The sequence below is a fragment of the Lolium rigidum genome, chromosome 3 (genome assembly GCF_022539505.1).
Source record: "Lolium rigidum isolate FL_2022 chromosome 3, APGP_CSIRO_Lrig_0.1, whole genome shotgun sequence".
Classification (NCBI taxonomy): domain Eukaryota; kingdom Viridiplantae; phylum Streptophyta; class Magnoliopsida; order Poales; family Poaceae; genus Lolium; species Lolium rigidum.
The window spans coordinates 309523407-309539662 of record NC_061510.1 but is presented as its reverse complement, the minus strand read 5'-3'; the positions used below and the strand labels follow the sequence as shown (position 1 = coordinate 309539662).

The 16256-nt window shown below is 45.9% G+C and overlaps 2 protein-coding genes across 2 annotated transcripts; one reads left to right on the top strand and one right to left on the bottom strand.

The window, feature by feature from the left end:
• Positions 1 to 7153: 7153 nt before the first annotated feature.
• LOC124703694 (serine/threonine-protein kinase SAPK10) lies at positions 7154 to 9441 on the top strand. Its single transcript, XM_047235915.1, has 8 exons — positions 7154 to 7350; positions 7442 to 7618; positions 7767 to 7820; positions 7926 to 8018; positions 8439 to 8531; positions 8720 to 8824; positions 8899 to 8997; positions 9093 to 9441. The coding sequence occupies exons 1-8, from the start codon at positions 7174 to 7176 to the stop codon at positions 9378 to 9380; spliced, it is 1086 nt and encodes a 361-aa protein (XP_047091871.1). The 5' UTR covers positions 7154 to 7173; the 3' UTR covers positions 9381 to 9441.
• Positions 9442 to 10780: 1339 nt separating this feature from the next.
• On the bottom strand, positions 10781 to 13509 carry LOC124699841 (serpin-ZX-like). Its single transcript, XM_047232076.1, has 2 exons — positions 13006 to 13509; positions 10781 to 11569 (listed from the first exon to the last, which is right to left on the bottom strand). The coding sequence occupies exons 1-2, from the start codon at positions 13420 to 13422 to the stop codon at positions 10781 to 10783; spliced, it is 1206 nt and encodes a 401-aa protein (XP_047088032.1). The 5' UTR covers positions 13423 to 13509.
• Positions 13510 to 16256: the final 2747 nt, after the last annotated feature.

Here is a 16256-nt window from a genome sequence, read left to right as displayed (position 1 = left end):
TATGAGAATAATAATTGTTGCCACATGCTTATGCATAAAAGAGGAGTCCATTATCTCGTTGTCCATGTTGTCCCGGTATGGATGTCTAAGTTGAGAATAATCAAAAGCGAGAAATCCAAAATGCGAGCTTTCTCCTTAGACCTTTGTACAGAGCGGCATGGAGGTACCCCATTGTGACACTTGGTCAAAACATGTGCATTGCAAAGATCCGGTAGTCCAAGTTAATTAGGACAAGGTGCGGGCACTATTAGTATACTATGCATGAGACTTGCAACTTGTAAGATATAACTTTCATAACTCACATGCTTTATTACTACCGTTGACAAAATTGTTTCATGTTTTCAAAATAAAAGCTCTAGCACAAATATAGCAATCGATGCTTTCCTCTTTGAAGGACCATTCTCTTTACTTTTATGTTGAGTCAGTTCACCTATTTCTCTCCACCTCAAGAAGCAAACACTTGTGTGAACCGTGCATTGATTCCTACATACTTGCATATTGTACTTGTTATATTACTCTATGTTGACTATTATCCATGAGATATACATGTTACAAGTTGAAAGCAACCGCTGAAACTTAATCTTCCATTGTGTGTCTTCAATACCTTTACTTTGATTTATTGCTTTATGAGTTAACTCTTATGCAAGACTTATTAATACTTGTCTTGAAGTACTATTCATGAAAAGTCTTTGCTTTATGATTCACTTGTTTACTCATGTCATCACCATTGTTTCGATCGCTGCATCCACTACATATGTTTACAAATAGTATGATCAAGGTTATGATGGCATATCACTTCGTAAATTATCTTTGTTATCGTTTTACCTGCTCGGGACGAGCGTAACTAAGCTTGGGGATGCTTGATACGTCTCCGACGTATCGATAATTTCTTATGTTCTATGCCATATTATTGATGATACCTACATGTTTTATGCACACTTTATGTCATATTCGTGCATTTTCCGGAACTAACCTATTAACAAGATGCCGAAGTGCCGCTTCTTGTTCTGCTCGTTTTTGGTTTCGAAATCCTAGTAAGGAAATATTCTCGGAATTGGACGAAATCAAAGCCCGAGGGCCTATTTTTCCACGAAGCTTCCGGAAGTCCGAAGACGAGACGAAGAGGGGCCACGGGGTGGCCAAACCCTAGGGCGGTGCGGCCCCACCCCGGCCGCGCCGGCCTATGGTGTGGGCCCCCGTGCCGCCTCTTGACTTGCCCTTCCGCCTACTTAAAGCCTCCGTGACGAAACCCCCGCACCGAGAGCCACGATACGGAAAACCTCACCGAGACGCCGCCGCCGCCGATCCCATCTCGGGGATCCAGGAGATCGCCTCCGGCACCTGCCGGGAGAGGGGAATCATCTCCCGGAGGACTCTACACCGCCATGGTCGCCTCCGGAGTGATGAGTGAGTAGTTCACCCCCGGACTATGGGTCCATAGCAGTAGCTAGATGGTTGTCTTCTCCTCATTGTGCTTCATTGTTGGATCTTGTGAGCTGCCTAACATGATCAAGATCATCTATCTGTAATTCTATATGTTGTGTTTGTCGGGATCCGATGGATAGAGAATACCATGTCATGTTAATTATCAAGTTATTACATATGTGTTGTTTATGATCTTGCATGCTCTCTGTTTCTAGTAGAGGCTCTGGCCAAGTTTTTACTTTTAACTCCAAGAGGGAGTACTTATGCTCGATAGTGGGTTCATGCTCGCATTGACACCGGGACAATGTGATGAAAGTTCTAAGGTTGTGTTGTGTCTGTTGCCACTAGGGATAAAACATTGGCGCTATGTCCGAGGATGTAGTTGTTGATTACATTACGCACCATACTTAATGCAATTGTCACGTTGTTAGCAACTTAATACTGGAGGGGTTCGGATGATAACCTGAAGGTGGACTTTTTAGGCATAGATGCGGTTGGATGGCGGTCTATGTACTTTGTCGTAATGCCCAATTAAATCTCACTATACTTATCATGTCATGTATGTGCATTGTTATGCCCTCTCTATTTGTCAATTGCCCGACTGTAATTTGTTCACCCAACATGCTTTTATCTTATGGGAGAGACACCTCTAGTGAACTGTGGACCCCGGTCCATTCTTTAATACTTGAAATACAAATCTGTCGCAATACTTGTTTTTACTATTTTCTCTGCAAACAATCATCTTCCACACAATACGGTTAATCCTTTGTTACAGCAAGCCGGTGAGATTGACAACCTCACCTGTTTCGTTGGGGCAAAGTACTTTGGTTGTGTTGTGCGAGTTCCACGTTGGCGCCGGAATCTCCGGTGTTGCGCCGCACTACATCCCGCCGCCATCAACCTTCAACGTGCTTCTTGGCTCCTCCTGGTTCGATAAACCTTGGTTTCTTTCTGAGGGAAAACTTGCTGCTGTGCGCATCATACCTTCCTCTTGGGGTTGCCCAACGAACGTGTGAAATACACGCCATCAGTTTTATGCACACTTTATGTCATATTCGTGCATTTTCTGGAACTAACCTATTAACAAGATGCCGAAGAGCCGATTCTTGTTTCTCGCTGTTTTTGGTTTCGTAAATCCTAGTAACGAAATATTCTCGGAATTGGACGAAATCAACGCCCGGGGTCCTATTTTGCCATGAAGCTTCCGGAAGACCGAAGGAGAGTTGAAGTGGGGCCACGAGGTGGCGAAACACCGAGGCGGCGCGGCCTGGGCCCCGGCCGTGCCGACCTATGGTGTGGGCCCTCGTGCCGCCTCTTCACCCGCCCTTCCGCCTACAAATAGCCTCCGTCGCGAAACCCCGCATCGAGAGCCACGATACGGAAAACCTTACCGAGACGCCGCCGCCGCCAATCCCATCTCGGGGGATTCTGGAGATCTCCTCCGGCACCTCGCCGGAGAGGGGATTCATCTCCCGGAGGACTCTTCACCGCCATGGTCGCCTCCGGAGTGATGAGTGAGTAGTTCACCCCTGGACTATGGGTCCATAGCAGTAGCTAGATGGTTGTCTTCTCCTCATTGTGCTTCATTGTTGGATCTTGTGAGCTGCCTAACATGATCAAGATCATCTATCTGTAATACCATATGTTGTGTTTGTCGGGATCCGATGGATAGAGAATACTATGTTATGTTAATTATCAAGTTATTACCTATGTGTTGTTTATGATCTTGCATGCTCTCCGTTATTAGTAGAGGCTCTGGCCAAGTTTTTGCTCTTAACTCCAAGAGGGAGTATTTATGCTCGATAGTGGGTTCATGCCTCCATTAAATCTGGGACAGGTGACGTAAAGTTTTAAGGTTGTGGATGTCTGTTGCCACTAGGGATAAAATATTGATGCTATGTCTAAGGATGTAGTTATTGATTACATTACGCACCATACTTAATGCAATTGTCCGTTGTTTTGCAACTTAATACCGGAAGGGGTTCGGATGATAACCTCGAAGGTGGACTTTTTAGGCATAGATGCATGATGGATAGCGGTCTATGTACTTTGTCGTAATGCCCAATTAAATCTCACTATATTTATCATGTCATGTATGTGCATTGTTATGCCCTCTCTATTTGTCAATTGCCCGATCGTAATTTGTTCACCCAACATGCTTTTATCTTATGGGAGAGACACCTCTAGTGAACTGTGGACCCCGGTCCTATTCTTTACATCGCATACAATCTATCGCAATACTTGTTTTACTATTTTCTGCAAACAATCATCATCCACACTATACATCTAATCCTTTGTTACGAGCAAGCCGGTGAGATTGACAACCTCACCTTGTTTCGTTGGGGCAAAGTACTTTGGTTGTGTTGTGCAGGTTCCACGTTGGCGCTGGAATCTCCGGTGTTGCGCCGCACTACATCCCGCCGCCATCAACCTTCAACGTGCTTCCCGACTCCTACTGGTTCGATTAAACCTTGGTTTCTTACTGAGGGAAACTTGCCGCTGTGCGCATCACACCTTCCTCTTGGGGTTCCCAACGGACGTGTCAACTACACGCATCAAGGAGGAATACACTACTTTAATAACATCACTAGAGTAGCACATAGATGATATTCAACTAGATCACAAAGAGAGAGATGAACCACATAGCTACGGTAGAGCCCTCAGCCCCGGGGGAGAACTACTCCCTCCTCATCATGGAGACAGCGATGGCGATGAAGATAGCGGTGGTGTCGATGGAGATGACTCCGGGGGCAATTCCCCGTCCCGGCAAGGTGCCGGAACAGAGACTTCTGTCCCCCGAATTGGAGTTTCGCGATGGCGGCGGCTCTGGAAGGTTTTCTGGTGTTTCGTCAATCCGTCTCGATGTTTTAGGTCAGTGAGCTTTAAATAGGCGAAGAGGCGGGGTCGGAGGGGCCACGGGGCCTCCTCACACTAGGGGGGCGCGCCCCCCTGGGCCGCGCCGCCCACACATGTGGGGCCCCCAGGGCTCCCCTCTGGTCCCCCTTTGACTTTCTGGAAGGTTCCAGGAAAAATAAGATGTTGGGCATTGATTTCGTCCGATTCCGAGAATATTTCCTTTGTAGGATTTCCGAAACCAAAACAGCAGAAAACGAGCAAGCGGCACTTCGGCATCTCGTCAATAGGTTAGTTCCGGAAAACGCATCAAAACGATATAAAGTGTGAACAAAACACGTAGATATTGTCATAAAACAAGCATGGAACATCAGAAATTATAGATACGTTTGGGACGTATCACTCCCCTCCCCTCTTCATTTCCCAAGAACCACCACCGCCTGCTGACGAGATGATCGTAGGTCGTGGAGACGAGTAGGCGAGTGAGGATATGGCGCCGAAGTAGTACACCAATTACATAACTCAAGATATTTTATTTTGGTACTAAAATTGCACTTTCGATTCTAAAATAAATCTCATCGTTAACTGAAATAAGCTTCAGTTAGTGCTCTTAAGTCTCAATAACCAGTTGATTGGTTTTCTGTTGGCTCCCGTGATTTTGTTGAATTATTAAACAAACGTAAGTACAGTATATATCTAGTGGAGTCTTGCATTTGTCATTCATTGATTTCGCCACACCTTAAATTTATCTCTGCCTCCGTTACTGCTAATACTAACTAGGCACGTGTGCACCAGTTGGATTAGGCGTCAATAAAAGGCTTTTGTTTCTTTTAAAAGGGCGATATCAGTGACTAGGTAAGACGAAGCTGAACTCTCCACGTTAGTGCTTAACGGGGGAAGACGTCAAAAGCACCATATGAAAGACCCCTTAAGCAAGCCTCAGTCGTGATTTTAAGGAATAACTGAACCTCCTTTACAAGTTCAACAGCGACATATTACCGCAGCTGCACACTGAGCCAACGTACACGACTAGTAGGGTTCTGCTAGTGGGCATCAAATTCGGCCGAACATTTCCGAGTCCAATAATTTTGATTCAGAGCGAACATATGTTCACGTCTTAGAGATGACGTTTAGAAGATTTAGGATGTGTTTGGGTGCTCGTGCAATCTTTTATTGCCTCCGGTGATTCAAAAATCGTGCGTTTGGTAGTATCTTGGACTATATTTGTATGTCACAAGTTTTAAAGAGCAAAAGTTGTCTCCTTATTGCGCCAAGCATGCAGCCCTGTACACAACTTTGGATCTAATTTACTTCATCTCAATCCTGCTCTAATCAACATAAAGGTGCATAAGCTTTGCATGGAAAAAATACGCAACATTGTGATTCCATTTGCATGACGGGTTTCAGTTTCGCTACGTTGTGTTCTGGAGCTTTTCTTAGATGAATTTTGTTAAATTCATCGCACACCATTAACCCTTTAAAACTTGCCTTGAGGAGAAACTTCATCTCTCCGTTTCACAGACAACTTGCATGTTTTAAGTTTTTGTAAACGAGTAGATGTATATTTCCTAATACGAAGAAGATTTACAAGTACATGTACCTACCTAGACACGGAACACTAACAATTCCCATTACACATTATAATCAAACGCCACGCCTATTTCGTGTCTACGCTCTACACGAGCGACTGAACAAAATATAGAAGATGACTTATACTTGTCGAACTAAATCGTGGCTCCGTAAAAAAATCTCTCTAGATTTAAAAGAAAGGTCTGAGCAACGAAAGACGATGTTATGCTCTTCCTTTCCGAGACACACACAAGTCACCGGGCATAGAAACCGATACTCGTAATTCTTGAACTCGAACCTGTATATGGTAAACCTGAAAAAAATGGGAAGGTGTTTCGAACACCCGAACTTATTCAGAAATTTATTTCCTGAACACGCATAGCGTGACACGCAAACACCCAGCCCCTGTTCTGTGGGCCCTTGAATCGAGCCACTCGGTCCAAAATGCAAGGCGGCAAACCAAACCGACCTTGCCTAATTTAACCATCTACTGCTACACTAGCCGACGGCTCGTGTCGAAAGGACCAAACAAACGCCCTGCTCGTGCTCACTTATCGGCACAGCCTAAATCGATCTGAGCCGTTGAACGTATACGACGGACCACCTAATCACCGCCCGATGGCCTTGGATGCGGCCGGCCCGACTTACCGACACGGAGCCCCATTCCGGTATCTCCACGCGGCACGCTCTCCAACCCCTGCCTCCAGATATTTCCCCCACCACCCTACGCCTACGCCACCGTCCTACCGCACCGCTGCCATCCCGGTCCCACCGCATCGGGTCCACACGCCATTGACCAGTGCCGTTTCCCGTGCACATCGTCGGAACTTTCGTGCCGTAAAACAGATATTCCCCCGACTACACGGCCGACATGCGGGGCCCAGATCGCGTCGGCCCACTTGTCGGTTTCTTCCACAGGGTCGTCTTCCCCGCGCGCTGGACAGGATAGCTCGCCTCGCTACGCTAGGTGCTGCTAAGCAGAGAGTGGAGAGAGAAAATATTAAAGAACGCCCACAGGAGAAGAAACCAGAGAAGGGAAGGTTTTATTGTAAATAAATAAAGGCAGCGTGCGCGGTGGGAGTTCACAGGCGACGCGACAGAAAAAAAGGGGGAGAGATCACGAGGTGGGCTTCCTCCTCCGCCCAATCCCCAACCAAAACCGAATCAATCCACCCTCTTTTCAAGCTCTCAGCGAGCTGCGCTAAAAGCGAAGCTCTTCTTGGATCACGAGAGGCCCGCCCGCGCGCGCGGGAGCTCGAGCCACCCAGCCTGGGATCGAGCGAGCAAGCGAGCTTAGCTTCCAGAGGAGGCACGCCGGCGGTGGGGATGGACCGGGCGGCGCTGACGGTCGGGCCGGGCATGGACATGCCCATAATGCACGACGGCGACCGCTACGAGCTCGTCAAGGACATAGGCTCCGGCAACTTCGGGGTCGCGCGACTCATGCGCAACCGCGCCGACGGGCAGCTCGTCGCCGTCAAGTACATCGACAGAGGGGAGAAGGTACGGTTACTTACCCAGCTGTCTCTTCTTCTTCCTCGTCCGCGGAATTGCAATTTTAGAACCTAATGTTCTTATGTTGCCTGCTCTGCAGATTGACGAGAACGTGCAGCGCGAGATCATCAACCACCGCTCCCTGCGCCACCCCAACATCATCCGATTCAAGGAGGTCATCCTCACGCCCACGCACCTCGCCATCGTCATGGAGTACGCGTCCGGAGGGGAGCTGTTCGAGCGCATCTGCACAGCCGGAAGGTTCAGCGAGGACGAGGTACGTCCGGCCGGCCACCCTCCTCTCCCTCCCTTCGTTCCTGCTCGCCTCATCGATCACCACCACGGCGGTTTACGTTTCCGTGTATACGCCGGCTGCTGCTGATTGCTACCGCTAACCGTTGAAACATCTTCTGACTTTTCTCCAGGCGCGTTTCTTCTTCCAGCAACTGCTGTCTGGAGTCAGCTACTGCCACTCCATGGTAGTACACTCTTTTCCATTTTCTTCTGGTACAGCTAGCTGCAGGGGGGAGTGTACAAGTTGTTGCTGTAGCTAACTGAAACTGTTTCCTCTCTTTTTTCGGCAGCAAGTATGCCATCGTGACTTGAAGCTGGAGAACACCCTGCTGGACGGGAGCACGGCTCCTCGCCTCAAGATATGCGACTTTGGCTATTCAAAGGTAGCACTACTCACTCAGTCCATAATTACCTTGCGTTCTGCACTTTGTAAAGTTTGACCAAATGTTTAGGAAAAAAAATATCAATATCTTCATTCTACATTATAAAATTTATTGTCTTAGCCTTGTCGTAAAGTATATGCAATCGATATTATGAATGCTGATATTTTTTCTTCTATTCTTGGTTGAACTTTATAAAATTTTGACTTTCACTACACCTAGAATCGCGAGGTAATTGTGAATAAAAGGACAACTTGCTTCTCTGTTCCGGTTGGTAATTTTCAGTAATTCAAAATTTCACTCTGCTAAAATGCCAAATTGGGAGTGAAGCGCTGCTTCTCACTGTAGTTTTAATGCAGGGAATTTGTCTCATCCTGAATCGGTCTGTAACTATGCTCATATTTGCTTTGTGTGTTTCTGCAGTCTTCGGTTCTTCATTCGCAGCCGAAATCAACTGTTGGAACACCGGCATACATTGCTCCTGAGGTTCTTCTCAAGAAGGAATATGATGGAAAGGTATGGGATTCAAACTTACCACTTCTCATATCCTGAACCTGTTGTAATTGTCCACTATATGCTCATGCCCTTTTTGTGCACTTGAGCAACCATATTCATATAATTGTATCGCAAAGTATCTCAATTTGGTTCATACTATAGTTTGTAATGTTAAGTACCAACAACTGATTCTTTGTTCCTCGATGAAGATTGCTGATGTGTGGTCATGCGGAGTAACGCTTTACGTTATGCTAGTTGGTGCATATCCCTTTGAGGATCCTGACGAGCCTAAGAACTTCAGGAAGACAATTCAGGTTTCCATTCCAGCCATCTTATCTGATTGCCCGTCTCCATTCTGACCACAAAACTAATGAGCATGATTTTTCAGAGGATATTGAGCGTGCAGTACTCGATTCCAGATTACGTCCACATATCTACCGAGTGCCGAGATCTTATTTCTAAGATTTTTGTTGGCAACCCGGCTACTGTGAGTACTTCTTCAGCTGAGTGTTGTTTTGAGTCGCTATATATTCCATACTGTTGTTCTCTTTGAGATAAAATAACTCTTCTTTGGACATGCAGAGAATCACAATCCCCGAGATAAGGAACCATCCATGGTTCTTGAAGAATCTCCCAGCCGACCTAGTGGATGATAGCACAATGAGCAACCAATACGAGGAGCCTGAGCAGCCGATGCAGAGCATGGACGAGATCATGCAGATCCTGGCAGAGGCCACCATACCGGCAGCCGGTTCTCGAATCAACCAGTTCTTGAACGATGGTCTTGACCTCGACGATGACATGGACGACCTTGATTCAGACGCTGACCTTGATGTGGAGAGCAGCGGGGAGATAGTATACGCTATGTGAAGGTGCGGAAACTCTCGAAGTAGCAGTGTTTACAATCAGTTTGCCTGCGAGATGACCAAAGATACTCAACACACTCAAGATGAATATATGTATTTCCAGTGTTCTACAGCGGTTTACCTTGTTGGATGTAATCATGCATGTTTGCTGTAATGCTGTGCGGTAATCTAGTTAGTTTGAGAAATCGCATAGTTTCTGGAACAGTGTGTATCTGTGATCCCGTGTCGGGAACCTAGTTATATTATCTCACCATGTTTGTAGTTTGTACTATGTATAGGCAAATAAGAGACTCCAGTTTGATCAGTTCTTTCCGCAACCTGATATTTCCAGCATGGTGTCTCAGTGATCTATGTGAAGTGAGACCTGAGACAACTTTCATCCTTCGGTTCAGATGAGTTTGTGTGCATCGTGGCTCTTGCTGTGATTCAGTGTATATAGGGTGTGAGATGTGTGCACGCAAACAACTTGAACAGTTTCCTGGAGAAGTCCCAATAGTGCAGGGAGTGGTGTTTTGGCAACCAGGACCATATGCTCCCGGTTTTTAAATTTTTATTTTAAATACACTTTTAGAATATTGAAAAGTTCGGATATAAAATTTAATGGGTACATCTCGAAGTTCTACACGTTTACAAAGTGGTTCCACGGAAAACCGATATTTTTACTGTCGTGTGTAAAAAAGACAAATTTTGGTGCAAAAAAAACGATAGTGTACGTGACTTTTTTTTGTCTTTTTCACACAAGTCATAAAAAATATTAGTTTTTTGCAAAACTTGATGTCCGTACGTAGAATGTCAATACATAAGCGCGGAAATTTTTGTTTAACTTTTTTTTGACATTTCAAAATGTTTTTCCGGTGACAGAAGCAAATGCTCCCATGTGAGTAGTACTTAGTAATTTCACAAATAAAGGCTTCGACAGTCAACTTGTGCTTACTTTATTTTGCAATTTCGAGGATTGCATATTAGTAGTACAGTATCTGATTTCAGCTTGCCTTGGGCGCCATCTGGCCTTTCTCTCCCCAGTCAAAACTCAAAAGGACACATGGCCGATAACAACAGGGCCACGGGATAACGATGTCGCTCTCAGCACAGCAGCTTGTCAACCAAACTCAAACAACACAATCTAGATTGACGCCAAATTAAACAAATGCCCTTATTCATACTTCGTCAAGAAGCGCCTGCCGTCATGCCCATCTCATGTTTCAAACAGCTCAAAGCACACAAATCCGCAATACTCCTGGATTATTGTCATTCTACAATCTTTCGTACATCAAGCAAGGCATTATTCGAAAAAAAACATACATTGAATATATTACACAGGCAGCATGACCAAACGTTGAAACCCTTAACTTCTATGTGTCAGAAAGGGTTGCAGCCGACACAAGCTATTCAGAGCAAAACACATTACGAAGACACGAGAGGATTGGCCACATGACCAATGAAAAGCACCACACCAGTCATGTCTTCTCTGATAACGAAGAGGAAAGGATGATCTGCAACGAAATCCATCTTCACGGGCTCTACTGGCAGTGACCGAAGTGTGATCACTGCAGCAGTTGCTGCAGCAGCCTCGGTTCCTTCTTCGTTCACTTCGACAAACGACTTGTGGAAGATAGATGAGACGTACAAGCTCTTTGCCAACGGCGAATCCACCATTTCTGAAAGATCTGCTTCTGCGCTGAATGGCAGCTGGAGACCCAAACCTTTGAGCAAATCCGACGCTTCAAATCCAAATGATATCTTGAACTTGGGGAGCTTGAATTGCCCCACTGGAACCTTCTGTGTTGGGATATGCTTCTCCATGAAATCTGGTTCGGTGCTCAACTTGTTGGCCAAGTTCGAGAGACCATCTTGTGCTTCAGGAAGAAGAATGTACATGGAGAATTGCCTCTTGTCCCCACCTTGCTGATAAGGGAGCTTAAGTACCTTCAAGCTGTCAGATGCCAAAAGATATTGCTTCTTTGTGGTGGTCATGAATGGTACTTGAACTGAGCTCCCATCAAGAAGGTGGAACTTGTCATCTTTTGTCTTAGATGCATCAAACTTCTCATTCCAAGCTCCTTTGAAATAAAGGGCATTCCCAAGAATCAGTCTAGTGGTATTGTCAACAGAACCTGCAGGAAGGATCTCCTTGATGAGACCTGTTGTGATTTTCTCAACCCACGAGTTCACTTGACCAGCAACTTCAGCAGCCTGGATCAAGGCAAAATATATCAATACTTAGCACAACTGGAAAAAACATTTGACGAAAGCAAAGAAAGGAAGAGAGTATTAAAAAAAGGCCAAATGGTAGATATTATAGTTCCCCCAAACTTTTGACCACCAGAAATTATTTCCTTGCTAACAAGACTGAGAATCCAAGATAGCATACTAACATTTTCATAAAGCAATTCCGCACTCCCTCCAATTCATATAACTTGTCGCAAGAATGAAAAAAATATGTCTAGATACATCTATATTAGAGACAATTAATATGAATCGGCGGGAGTAGTAAAATTTGCATACCACTGATAAAAGATAGACAGTATTTTATAGAGAAAAGATAAGACAGTTTACATGAGTATACTGATTTAAAGGGTCATGGTACCATCTTGAAGTAACACAATGCACTACCACTACTGATCTTTCGACATTTCTAATGATTAGTTGATTTTTTGTACATCTTACAAATGGAATTCCCATAATGGCAACAAATGAAAATCACATAAGGAACTTGGCCACAACATCTCAACATGATACAGAAACCGCAGCTCCTATTTGAAAACATACAAATATGGGTCCACAAATTTGGAAGGCCGTAGACATTCCGAATGATCTAAAGGCTGTGTGCATCAGTTTGATGCAGATGCCAGGGGTATATCCTCCATTTCGAAAAAGAAAAATCTGACATACGTACTAGGATGAAGACCCTAAAAGTATAAATATAACCAAATTCCTCAGCCTTCAAGAGCACACTGAAATTTACACTTCTTACAAGATACTTTGCTCACAAAAGTAACAGTCTGGCTATCCCTAAATCACACTGGTGCAAGGTCCAACGTAAATAAGGTAAACTCCAAACACATCAGTTCACAAGAGCAGAAGAGCTAAATATAGAGAAGCGCCCCAAACTATATGCCTATACGTACTAAAAGAAACATCCCATAAAGAGTAGTACTTCCAAAGTTCCATTAATTTGTACACTTAAATAGTTAAGTTTGACAAACTGGCAAGGTATTATTAATATGTTCATCACATATTCAAGCTACAAAGAGAAGGAAACTGCACAAGCTTGAACGAACTGTCGACCATTCAGTCCAACCTATTGCAATCTACCAAAACAACCTAAAGACTGGAGGCTTCGGCACTGCTCTATAGCTGCACAACAGTACTAAAGCTCCTAGAGTTCAGAAAAATTGAATAGAAATCAACACTAAATTACAAATCTACAATGGTTACAGATTTACAGAAATGCCAACATATATTAGTCTCTACATCACAGCAGCACGCCGAACTGTAGAAAAAGAATGAACAAACAGGCAGCCAGAGATATCCTCAGATAAAAAAAGCTAGCGATGTCCACAGATTATGAACAAATCTCTGATTTTTTTTCTGGTGGAACTAGCTAGGCGAGCTAGGAAGGGGATCACCTTATTTTGGAAGTCCACGGACTGTGTCTCGGCCTTGTACTTGCCCACAGCGAGATCCTTGAAGGCAGGCTTGAGCTGGAGCGACGCGTCGACAAAGACGCCGTTGGCGAAGGCGACGCGCGGGCCGCCGGCGGCGGAAGCGTCAGCGAGCACGACCTGCACCACCTGCTCGGAGAGCGCGTGGAGGCCGTCAGCCTGCCCTGGACCTGCGGCCCCGAGCGTGGCGGCGAGCTGGTCGCGGGTGGCGCCGCCAGCGCCGGCGGCGACGAGGCTGAGCGCGACGTGGAGGGAGAGCGGGGAGAAGGCCGTGTTGCCGGAAGGGCCCTTTGAGTCGGAGGATGAGGAGATGGCGGAGGCGAGGCGGAAGGCGAAGCGGGTCTGGTGCTCGATGGAGAGGCGGATGTCGGTGGTCGCCATGGCGGAGGTGGTGGTTCGCCGGACTGGAGAAGAGGGGATGAACTGGAAGTGAAGGTTGAAGGAGTTGAGGGTGTTCCGTGGCTATTTCACGGGTGCCTGAGAAAGAGTAGAAATAGGGGTAGACAAAGAAAGGGATTGTTTGTGTATTACATCTAGAGATGAAGGGTAATTTTATAAAGATGACAACGGAAAGGCAGGAGGCCGCGTGTTCTGTCTCGCAGGATCCGGGGACAGGTCGTGGGCAGTTTTTTTTCGAAGGATAAGGAAAACGTATGTGCTTTAGACTAGTCATAGTGGAAAGTAACATAGAGCAGTAACATGTACATATTACTACTCTATGTTACTACCTTTATAATGGTTAGTAACATTAAAGTAGTATCATATATGTCTTCATTAATTAGTTTATAGACTCATCGTATCTTGAGAAGTGTGATGTTACAGTAACTAGCTATGTTACTCCATCCTCCTCTCTCCTCATTAACTCACTACCACATAAGCAAATTTGCTGAGTTGGACACTTAGTTACTAGTGAAGTTACTCCCACTATGAGTAGTCTTATTAATCAACCCGTACTATACTAAACCTCAACCTCTTCGTTTTTTCTTAGAATTTTAAACTTTTTTTTTATTAACTGTTAGCTGACACGGAAGAATTCTATTATGAGCTCCAAGAGGCTGCGTCTAAAACAAACTTCATCAGACGGATCTTAAGATTCACGAAGTCACCACAAACGTCTCATCGTCGGTGGGAATACCATCTCCTACTAAGAATATTCCGTCTTTAATGAGATATCAAAGTGTCAAACCTGAGATTTGAACTTTGGCAGGCTAGGGTACCACTGTTCTCCTAACTACCTAACCACAGGTTGGTTCTCTCCTCATTTGTATTTTATCTGATAATCTACTTATGTACTCAATTGTGCAGTTATAGCTCTACGTTGGGGAATGAGAGCCTTAGATGATCAAAGCACGTGCTCGTATGGTCGTGGAGAGCTTTTATTTTATTTGTCTTCCCTATCTTCTCCTTTTCTTCCTCTCTACAACCGTTTATTTCTCCATTGATTTCCTTCAGCCCTCCATGAGATCCCGTGGGCCGTGGCTGATCTTCACCGATCTCCATTCCTGAGCTTCTCCCTTTCTGAGATCCCATGCCCCTGCCGTGGTCTTGGGTCTTCTTTTCTCCCATCGGAACATTCTTTTGAGAACCCATGTGCCACTTTGTCGTTACCCATGCATGTCGCTGCCTGATGGTCTGCTCGCTCTCCTCTCCCTGCTGCAGTTTGGTAACCCGGCTGCCGGGGACGACGGCCCCAAGGACGGCGACACACCATACAATTCTGCGGCCTATGGGGCCGTGTACAACATCTGCACCGGGGAGCGGCAACGTGAGTGCGCAGACGTGCGGGGACCCGCCTCGCAGTGATGGGCAGATGGGACCCCGAGACCTTTGAACCCGTGTCAGACGTCCACGTGCTGGACGCCGCCACCGGCGTGGGCGTGTGGCGGCGGTGCAAGCCGATGCGGTCGATGCAGTCGTTCTTCGCGTGCGCTGAGGCGGGTGACAAGATCTACATCGCCAGCGGTCACGACAAGATGAAGAACGCGCTCAAGACAGCCAAGGTGTCCGATGGTTACGACCAACTCCCGGACATGTCGGAGGTTTCAGACTGATTGGCCGAATTAGAGTGGTACCCCTGGCTCGCTGCCATTGTTGCGGTCTCCCTCCAGGCGTATGTGCAGCTTGGCCGGTTCGAAGAGGTCTTGGTCGCCGTGTGGGAGCTCTCCGTGCGCGCCACCGGCGTGCTCGCACTCACGGAGGGCGCCGTCACAAGATGTGAAGCGCTTGCCTCGGGGTTTCGACCGCAGACCTGACGGCGACATACACTGCAATCTCCACCTCTGTCCATCAATATGAAGTCCGTGGGACGTGCCTTCCTAGAGATGGACGTCGCCGGGCCAGAACCCGGCCACCTGGTATGTTTGCAATTCATCTACCACCGTCAGCGGAGCTTCTCTCTCCCTTAATTACACTAGTAGAAAACCTCTCATACATCTAAGACTTTAATACCGGTTCCCTTACGAACCGGTATTAAAGGTGGCATTTGTACCGGTTCGGACGCTCAGACGGGCGAGCAGCATTCGTACCGGTTCGTTACGAGCTTTCGTATCGGTTCGTGTTAGGAACCGGTACGAAAGGTCTTCGGCCGTAATAGCAGGTGAGGGTGGGGCCGGGGTTGGAACTTTGGTACCGGTTTGTGTTAGCAACCGGTACTAAAGGGTGCCTCATATGCTCACCTGCCCCTCCCCGCCCCGATCCATTTCATTTTTTCATCTCTCTCACATTTCTAAAACTTTTGCACCTCTCACACTCCAACAAATTTTCATTTTTTCTCCACCATTTTAACAAGATTAACGGCATGCATCTATCCAAGGGTTAGCAATATCATCCTTTCTTCCGGCGTTCCTAATTTAGCTCATTTCTTTGGTAGTTTAACTCGTACTATTTTTCTAGTGCTAGCAAGGTGTTTGATGAAATGCCTAAGTTAGGGATTTTACTTTTTTTATAATCAATTTGAGCTGAAATTATGGTATATTTTGTAGGTTTTAATTAGTATCATCCCCGTCCTCACCGCCGTCGATCGCTAGCGTCGTCCCCTAGCCGGCACCGTACAACCTCGGTGAGCCTCTTCTTTTTTATAAAAAAACTTAGTTTTATGTGATGAACTTGAATATTAATTAAGTTGGTCACTCATATATCCATGATGTTGTGTACTTAATGATTTTTGATATACATATAAAATGCAGATGAGTCGACAATGGATGTACGGTGACCGG